At 53.1% G+C, this 9928-nt stretch overlaps 1 protein-coding gene across 1 annotated transcript; it reads right to left on the bottom strand.

Annotated features, from left to right (window-relative positions):
- Window positions 1-5: 5 nt before the first annotated feature.
- On the bottom strand, window positions 6-7438 carry LOC124232796 (galactoside alpha-(1,2)-fucosyltransferase 2-like; the record flags this gene model as incomplete). The annotated part of the gene is made up of 2 exons (XM_046649707.1): window positions 7361-7438; window positions 6-427 (listed from the first exon to the last, which is right to left on the bottom strand). A coding segment is annotated over exon 2 (420 nt), but the record flags the coding sequence as incomplete, so codon positions are not given.
- Between the last annotated feature and the right edge of the window lie 2490 nt (window positions 7439-9928).

The following is a 9928-nucleotide window of genomic DNA, read 5'->3' as shown; positions in this document are numbered from 1 at the left end:
TGGCGGTACCGCTCCTCCATCCAGTCGTTCAGGTGGTAGTTCCGCCACGGGACCCTGCTGGCCGTGTCACCATGCAGGACGGGGAGGGTGATCCTGAAGATGGGGGCCAGGGTGTTGTGCATCTGGGCCGGGATGTAGGCCGGCCGGCCGTTCATCTTGGCCAGCGCGTACAGGGTGGCGTACTCGCCCATCTGGTTCCCCAGGCGACCTATTGCATTGATCGTCCACATACCCCTTGGGATGGGTGGCTGGTTGGTGGTGGTTCTCTCCATGGTCTCCAGCGCTGGCCTCATCGCCGGCACCAACTCCCCTGTGCGTTGAATCTTTGCTAGCCGCTGCTGAATGTGAAATATGGTGGAAGCCACGAAGACGAAGAGGATGAAGTGGCCCATGGGGAAGAAGAAAGGCGCCTGAGTGCTGAGCATGGCTGTCAGGGGAGGGAGAGCAGGGGACGTTAGCTCCGGGGATGGAGGCCCTGCCGTGGCGCAGGAACGTGGCGGCGCAGTTGTGAGTACAGACCCGTGTGGGTGTGTGTGGGTGTGGGTTTACTTTGTGTGCTGTAAACGAATGTGAATACTCAGGTCCGTGTATGCAGGTATGTCTCTAGAGTGTGTGTCGTGTGGGTGTGTTTACATTGGGTTCATAGGTGTGTGTTCACACATGTAGATATGTGTGCATTGTGTGTGTACACATGGCACGTGCTTTGTACGAGTATATATGGATATACATATAGTGTGTGTGTGCATATGAGTATCTATACATTGTGCACATATGTGGGTGTGAAACTGTGCATGTAAACGGACATGTGCACACTGTAATGTACGAAGGTGTATTTATTGTGTACACATATGGGTGTGTACTATATACATATAGTGTGTAGGTATTTGTGAACACATGGCATGTGTGTATATATGAGTGTGCATACCTTATATGCACATACATTGTATGTTTTAATGTGGGTGTTTATAGACTATGAGTGGACATATGTGGGTGTCTCTATATGGTGAGCACAAGTGTCGGAGCCTACCGAGGACCCAGTTTCTAGACACGTCCGTCTTCGCATGCCCTGCCCATCTCTATCCTTTGGGAAGGGAAACTGCCCCGCCCATCAAGAACTCAGCCACTTGCCCTGCCTACCTCCTGGCCACAGACACCTGAACTTGAGATAGACACCTGAGTCCACGGTGGCTTCTCCATTGATTGGCTGTGGCCTCTGACAAGTGTACGCTGGCCCTACAAGATGAATTGGCCAATTCTCTCTCTCGAGTATTTTTACTAAAAGGCTCAGAAGGCAGCTGGCAGGTGAGGGGGGATTTTTTTCCTCCTGCTACCAACTGGGTGTCCAATAATTCAATTCCACTCAATTCTCACACGATCCACCTGGAGTTAGCATCCGATCCCACAAGTTAAAGAGTGCAATTCCACAAGACCGGCCCCCGCTTCAGACACCAATCACGAATCCTGGGCCATTCACACTTCTGATGCACCAGCCACAAAGCAGATGTACTCATGACCCCCCCACTCAGGTTTGACAGTTTGCTAGAATGGCTCACAGAACTCGGGAGGGCACCTTACTCACATTCACTGGCACATTATAAAGGACAGCAATAGCCAGAGGAAGAGGGACACGGGGCGAGGTCCAGGAGGGTCCAGAGCACAGCGGCTCCTGTCCCTGTGGAGTTGCGGTGGGCCAACCTCCTGGCTCGCGGATGTATTTGCCAACTCAGAGGCTGTCTGAACCCCGCTGTTCAGGGTTTTTGTGGCGGTTTCGTTCCCCAGGCATGACTGATTAAATCAGTGGCCATGGGCGACGGATTCACCCTCCAGTCTCTCCCCGCCCCAGAGGTTGGGGGTGGGGCTCGAAGTTCCAACCTTGTCATCCAAGCTCGGTCTTTCTGGTGACCAGCCCCCATTTTGAAGCTATCTAGAGGCCTGCTAAGAGTCACCTCGTCAGAACCAAAGACACTCTTATGACCGCGATCACTCAGGAAGGGCCAAAGATCTTAGGAGCTGTGTACCAGGAACTGGGGACAAAGATCAAATAGCGTTCTAGGAGACCACAGCAGGTGATGCTGAAAGAGAGAGCAGGGAGCGGAGCGGTGGGGCCATGTCAGAGGCAGGCTGAAGCAGAGCGACCAGCAGCCACGAGATACCTGCAGCGATGTGCAGAGAGCTCAAGAGAACCTCAGTTACTGGCCAAGGAATCCCAGAAGACCCCTGTATATGTGAAGAAATATACAACCTGTTCTTTTCAGCTCTGGCTACAACAGAAATTAGTTGCAGGAATGGGTTGGTTGCACAGGACAGACAGTAAGGAAAAGCAGAACAATCATTACTTAGCATCACCACCACTAACACTTTATCATTGCTGAGATACATCCCAAAATGAGTGATGGGCTTTGTTATTCTTCCTTTTTTTTTTTTTTTTGAGGAAGATTAGCCCTGAGCTTACATCTGCTGCCAATCCTCCTCTTTTTGCTGAGGAAGACTGGCCCTGAGCTAACATCTATGCCCATCTTCCTCTACTTTATATGGGGGACGTCTACCACAGCATGGCTTGCCAAGCGGTGCCATGTCCACACCCGGGATCAGAACCGGCGAACCTCGGGCCGCCAAAGCAGAGCGTGTGCACTTAACCGCTGCACCACCAGGCCAGCCCCGGGATTTGTCATTCTGTTGTCTAGGTGGGACGAACACCTGGACTGCGTTGCCACCATCAAAGGCTGGGTTTGACCACTGATCGATAAGACTGGACTCTGAGCACCAGACAGGGGAGTAGCTGGGCGGAGTCAAAAGAACGAAAGCCTTCTGACCTCTCAGCTCTTTCAAAGACTTCTCACTTCCTTCCCTGCAGATACGAGGCTCCCGCCCAGCCTTTAAAACTCTTCCTCACAAACAGGCTTTCCGGCAGCCTATCCTGGAGGCTCTGCACCAAGGGAGATCAGAGAGGAAAGGTTTCCAGGTGATTTGGTGTGGGGTTTACATGGCCGCTCGAAGGACTGAACCAAGTGGCCTTTTAGAAGAGAACATCGGGGCTAGCTACAGCAGGGTGTGACCTGCTTGAACCAGGAAGCTGACAGAAGCTAAGCAGGTGCGGTCTATTACAGATAATCATGAATAACCCAAGTTGGCACAGGACCTAATGTAGCAACGTCCTTGCTTCTGGTTCATAAGTCACCGAAACCTTCAGAGCCCAGTAAGATTTCGTGCGAGTTACCTTTCCGGAAGAAAATCAGGCTTGTCAACTAGATGCCTGGATTTGAATGGGACCAACTCAGCTGGGGGTCTGGGCCTCACCTGGGTCCTCTGCAGGTGTTGAGCCCAAGCAGAAATGGACTCCTGGGTGGCACAACTTTCTGTTCCACTTGAACAGAAGGAGCCGGGGGCTGGGTTGGCTCAGCAGATGCTTAGGAGATTCTCTGTCTTACGGTCCACAAGATCCAGATAAGGCCCCCTCCTCATTGCCAGTGAGAAGAAGGTCTCCATTCCCTAAGCCCTGTGTGGAATGTCCTTCACATGGTGACTCTGACAGGACACAGCACTGTGGTTAAGTGCATGCGGTCTGGCTGCTGGTGCGGCCATGCTAAGCCATCCCTAACTGAACCGAGAAATCCACGAGCAGGGTGAATTCAGCCCTGAGAGTAAAAAGTGAGTGAGATCACACTAAAGGAGGGAGAGAAAGAAAGTACCACTGGGTCCCCAGTGGCCTCCTGGCTCCTGTTCTCTCAAGGCCGCACTGCACTTTCATTCCTGTCCAGATCCTCACAGGATTCCTCAAGACCACTTGACTCTGGAGAGACAGGAAGTCTCTGGGGATTGGGAGGCAGGAGGAAGCTGGGGAAAGTGGGGGGGGGGAGCACCAACGTAGGAGGACGGAGAGCTCCGGAGTGTTTCTTGAATTCTTTCTCCAACTAGATTGTGGGCACTTGAAGGGCAAGGAGTAAACTTGGCTCCTCTTTCTGGCTCTGAATTTGCCAAGCACAGGACATGGGGCAGGGGAGGGGGGCTGTGCCAATGGCAATGTTTGTGGGAAGACAGAACGATGGAGGAAAGGAAGGGAGAGAGTAGGGTATGGAAGGGAGGGAGGGAGGGAGAGACGGAAAAAGAGACCAAGAAGAGGGAAGAGAGGGAAATAGAGAGACAGAAATGGAGAAAAAGACAGGGAGAGAGACAGCCCTGACGCCTAGTGGCTAAAGTTCAGTACTCTCGCTGCTTCGGCAGCCCGGGTTTGCTTCCCAGTCTTGGAACCACAGTACCCATCTGTCAGTAGCCATGCTGTGGCAGTGGCTCACATAGAAGAAGTGGAAGGACTTACAGCTAGGATATACAACCATCACTGGGAGGAAAAAAAAAAAAGGAGGAAGATTGGCAATAGATGTTATCTCAGGGCCAATCTTTCCCTGCAGGAAAAAAAAAAAAAAGAAAGAAAGAAAAGAAAACCTAAAGAAAGTTGAAGGAGCCGTAATAATATCAGGAGGAAAAAACCAACAAACACAGGCGCAGAACCAGAGAAAGAGAGCAGGAAGAGAGACAGACAGACCAAGAGAGACTGAGATGGACCGAGAAAGATGAAGACAGGGAGAAAAACACAGGAATAGAATAAGAGGAGAGACAGACAGAGGGAGGGAGAGAGAAGAAGGCAGGCAAGAGAGATGTGTCTCCACGGGGTCCCATCGGTAGCTCCTGCTCTGTCCCCATTCTCTCCACGTCAGTCCCCATCAGGACCCTGGGTCTCCGTCTCTTGATGACACACACAGCTCCATGAAGGATGGGACAGTGTCTGTCGTGTTCCCTGTGCGTCCCCCAGAGCCCTCGGAAACCGCTCGGCACACAGTAGGTGCCCAGGAAACAGAGGCAGAAGGAATGGGGTCTCCACCTCTCTGGTCCCCCCTGGCTCCATCTGTTTTTTGCTCCTTCTCTCATTCAGTCTCCACCAACCTCTCCCTCCCTCCCTCGAATCTCTCATTTCCTCACGTCCCTGTCTTCTGGTTTGGTTTTTTTGGTCTTTATTTCCCAGTATCTCGTAGGTAAAAAGATGCATATTGGAAGATCTGACTTTTGCAATCAAACCTCTTAATCACTGGGCTGGCAGGAGGGGGAGGGGGCCCTGAATGTCCCTTTGACATTTGTTTACAGAAGACAGAAAGACAATAGGGCTAGTTTTGTTTGGGTCAAAAGAAACACAGAATGTTCTAGAACAATCTCTCAGCCTCCTTGGCTGTTCCCTCCCTCCTGACCCAGGAAGGGGGATGGGTCCCTGCTGAGGAGTCTAGCTAGCATGGCAAGCGCCTCCAGACCTGGCGCCCTGGCCTTGACGGGGTTGCAGGGAGAGGAGGAAGAGGTGGCGACAACCTCACGGGGCCAAACCCAGAGTCTGGGAGTGGAGCCTCCACTGAGGTTTTGCTCTTATCAGCTGTGTGACCTTGACCGAGGGCCTTGACCTCTCAGTGTCGTCATCCGAAACATTGGGAGGATAAGTAAGAGCGCCTCTCTCCAGGCCTGTGTGAGCACATGGGTAGCCTGCGGTGATGGGGGCCGGCCCGGTGGCGCAGCAGTTAGGTGCACACTTTCCGCTTCGGTGGCCTGGGGTTCACCGGTTCGGATCCAGGGTGCAGGCATGGCACCGCTTGGCACGCCATGCTGTGGTAGGCGTCCCACATATAAAGTAGAGTAAGATGGGCATGAATGTTAGCTCAGGGGCAGTCTTCCTCAGCAAAAAGAGGAGGATTGGCAGCAGATGTTAGCTCAGGGCTAATCTTCCTCAAAAAAAAAAAAGTTCTACATATGATGAAACCATAAAAAAAATTAAAAAACAAAAACCTGCGGTGAATGCTGACAACAGGCTGGACCTGTTACTGGAGCAGGGTTAATACCCCAGCCGCACGCTGATGCCAGGCTCAGCCAAGGGATGTCAGTCTTCGTCTGGCCAGGGCTGGGGTGGCAGCTGGGATGGGAGGAGACTCAGCTAGCAGCTCGCTTGACATCTGCGGGGAAAGCTTGGGGAGTATCCACGGCTGGAGTCTGAGGTGGTGCCACTTCTGGTAAATGGGAGGAGCCTGCCTTTCCTGGGGTCCCCTGAGGTCAGGGAGTCAATCTCCTTATCTGCCCTCAGTCTCTACAGCTGCGCCAGGCACTTCAGGCCAGCCATGGAGGGAGTGGAAAGAGGGGGGGTCATAGTCCCCTGAGGGTGGTCCCTTGGGGGAATCACAGTAGGACGCAGGACAGAAAGGAGCCCCAACTTTGAAGGAGGAATCCAGCCTCCAGGTCCCTCAGAAAAGTGGAGCCACCAATATCTGCCAATAATTTCTTTTTAATTCTCTCCGTCTCTTCCACGTCTCTCTATCCCAGACCTGGCGTCATCCTCTGCCTTCTAGAGCCCCGTGTGTCCCCACACCCAGAGCTGAGCCTGCCCGTCAGCTCACAGCCCTCCCAGGGCTGCCCACCCCCCAGGCTTGGTCACCAGCCTATTCCGTGCAGTAACCCCATCTTCCCCTTCCCCAGGTCCAGTCCAGTCACACCCTGGGATTTGCAAGTCCTGTTCCCTGTTCTCCGAAAGCCTCTCCCTCCCTTTCTCGGCTCCTCCCCCGCCGTAAGCTCAGGTCACCCAGTTCATCACCACCCCAGCTCCCTCCTGGCCTCCCAAAGTCGCACTATAATCACCACGCTGGGGAAAGAGTTTAAGACAAAAATGTGGGGCCACCAGTTTGAAGTCCCTGACTTGATTCTGGGCCTAGAGTGGAAGGGGTGACTCAGGACGGGATTAGGGAGCAAGGGACCAAGACGCCTCCCGGGGTGGGGGACCCCTGGGTCCTGTGGGTGGGTCCTGCCCTCCATCCCGGAGGTCAGAGGTCAGGGAGCAGCCTACAAGATGGGAATGGAACTCTCGTTCCTACTGGCGCCGCCCTGGCCTTTCCAGAGGCACATTCACTCTCAGGTCGGTCAGGAAACGGGTGACAGGAGGGAGGGAGGGAGCTGGTGGCCTCGGGTGGGGGAGGGGAGCGTGGTGGTGACAGAGGGGGTGGGGGCTCAAGGAACAGATCTTCGAGGAAGGAAGGTGATGGGGGCTGAGGAGGGCAGCTGGCTTGAGGAGTGATGGGCAAGTCAGATGCCTGGTGTGCTGGGGGCAGAGGACATGGGTGTCTGGGGCTGTGAGGGATGGACCCTCTGCTTCCAGAGGTCCCGAGGTGGGTGCATCCCAGAGGGGACCAGAGACCCAGGAGTAGACGGCTGAGGCTCCACTCCCCGATTCCCCGGGAACAAGGCTGTGCCCAGCTCTCTGCCCCGGGTGTGTGTGTGTGTGTGCACACGCACGCGAGCACGCTGCAGGGTGCAGGGAGAGCCCCCTCTCGCCATCTCTCACCTGCTACCTGGTTCTGGCTGTAGGAACCGGGGACTGCACGACAAGGTGGCTCTGCAAGCAGCTCTCTGGGGCTTGACTCTTCACTCAGAAATCTCCTGAAACTTCCGGCACCCGGCACCGCACCGTGGTGGAGGGAAAACCCCGCCCAGGATCTCCCTGGCCTCCCAGAGTCAGTGAGAGGTGGGGTGGCTGGGCTGCTGGAGCCACTTGAGCCTGAAGCTCCTCCTCCCTCCCCACATGCCTGCTGGACACAGGCCGGGAAGGCAGCCTGGAGGAGGCGGGCAGAGAACAGCTGGGCCAGGCTGTTCCTGACTCTGAGGGTCCTACATTTATTTATTTTGGCAAATGACTCTTAGCACTTACCTGGCCTACCAACTTCCTTCCATCTTCACCATTCTGTGAGGTGGACACTCTTAGTGGCCCTATGGTACAGAAGGGGAAACCAAGGCACAGAGAGGTGAAGTAACTTGCCTGAGGCCACACAGGAAGAAAGTCATAGAAGCTGGAATTTGAAACCAGGCAGGCTGGAATCTTGGAAAATACCTGGCAAATAGCAACTCTTTTGTTTCCCTTACTTCAAAAAAGATTGTCTTAGAAAATTACTACTTTGCATCCCCTCATGGGAAATCATAGGTCCAGGAAATGCTTGTCTATGGCTGCCGAAATCAGGTGCAAGACTGATGAGAAATTTTACTGGGCAGGGATGAGGTGGCACCGCCAGAGCCCCCAACAATCCTAACGGAGAAAGAGGGACAAGGGCCCTTCTCTGGGCCCCTGAGTGAGGTGACAGCAAATTCGTGGCGCCATCTACAAACCTTACCCCGCCCACACACACAAAAAGAACCTGAATCGGATCAAGACTCTCACCGTGATCACCACTTTGCAGAAAACAGATGGATAAAGTTGCCTGTGAATTGACACCATGAGGACACAATCAGCCAAGTCCAGAATGTGGGACAGTCTAGAGGACAAATGACCCGATTTCCCCAATGACTCAATGACATGGAAAAAAGAAGCAAGGGGTGGGGCTGGCCTGCTGGCACAGTGGTTAAGTTTGAGCGCTCTGCTTCGGCAGCCTGGGGTTCGTGGGTTTGGATCCCAGGGGCGGACCTAGCACTGCTCATCAAGCCATGCTGTGGCGGCATCCCACATACAAAATAGAGGAAGATGGGCACAGGTGTTAGCTCAGGGCCAGTCTTCCTCACCAAAGGAAAAAAAAAAAAAGCAGAAAGGGAGACTTAAAATACATGCAAACAGATTCTGGGCTCAGAAACATAGAAACACATTTTCCACTTATATGAATGTCTGGTAGGGTGTTCGAAAGACACGAGGATGCGGGATGATTGTTTGTTACATAACCCTTAGCGGCTGTGGCCCTCAGTCACTAAATGCTGTGCTAGTGTCATAACCATTGTGACAACTCAAAATGCCCTCACACATTCCCAAAATGTCCCCCGGGGATGGCACTCCTGAAGGGAGGACTGCCTCCTTAACTCTTCCGCTCGCCTGTTCCAGGACCAGGGCAATGCTGGTCAACACTAAAAGCCAGCTTTCTGGAGAAAAGAACCCTGGTGGGCGGCATCTGCCAACTTCCACGGTGTAAATATTTTCACCATGGCCAGTTTCGAGCTGCCAACATGACATCATTGAACACAGAATCCAAGAGATGCTCAACAGGACTCTGTTCTATAAAACCCCTGCTATACAGCTATGATAAATGTAAATAACCCCGAGAGACAGATAATAGGAAAATAATTAGAGCATGATGACTTTTGAGCATTCATTACCTTTTTTTTTTGGTGAGGAACATTGGCCCTGAGCTAACATCTGTGCTAATCTCCCTCTATTTCATGTGGGACGCCGCCACAGCGTGGCTTGATGGGCAGGGCTGGGTCTGCACCCGGGATCCGAACCTGCGAACCCCAGGCTGCTGAAGCGGAACAGGTGAACTGAACAACTGCATCACCAGGCTGGCCCCCACTACCTTTGGTTTTTGATATAATGTATTCACCTGTAAGTGATCCCATTTAATTCTAGGTCATGGCTGTGTTTAAGTGCCAGCTTGCAATACTCCTAGAAATTTCGCCATCGGCTCTCTTGAGAGGTATGTGCTGACCCCAACACACGGCTGCTTGGGATCTGCCCTCATCTTTGGTGCATCCGGTTGGTCTGCTCGGCTGGTGTCCCCTCTAGGCCGCTGGGGACAGGTGCAGGTCCAGCAGAGCTACGGGGAAGGGTCCTGGTATTGCTGTCATTCTCTCTTCAGGACAGTCCCCAGCCCATACCCTCCAGGATTCTTTCTGCTCCACCTGTTCCGTAAATATTTAATTAAGCATCTACTATGTTCTGAATTCCACCTGGGGAAAGAGCAACGAGAATCTCCGACTTCAGGGCACTTCCATAGTACTCGCCCAGGACTTGTTAAATAAATTAGCGCAATTAACATGGTCGCTCACAACTCTGCAGACGTCCAGTTGACTTTCGGCCATAAAGAGGAACGAAGCCCTGATACGTACTCCAACACAGTGGATGAAGCCAGATGCAAAGGCTGCATACTGTAGGATTATT

Source organism: Equus quagga, unplaced genomic scaffold (genome assembly GCF_021613505.1).
Source record: "Equus quagga isolate Etosha38 unplaced genomic scaffold, UCLA_HA_Equagga_1.0 116408_RagTag, whole genome shotgun sequence".
Lineage (NCBI taxonomy): Eukaryota > Metazoa > Chordata > Mammalia > Perissodactyla > Equidae > Equus > Equus quagga.
Note: the sequence above shows the minus strand (reverse complement) of the source record. Positions and strands in the feature narration are given on the sequence as shown.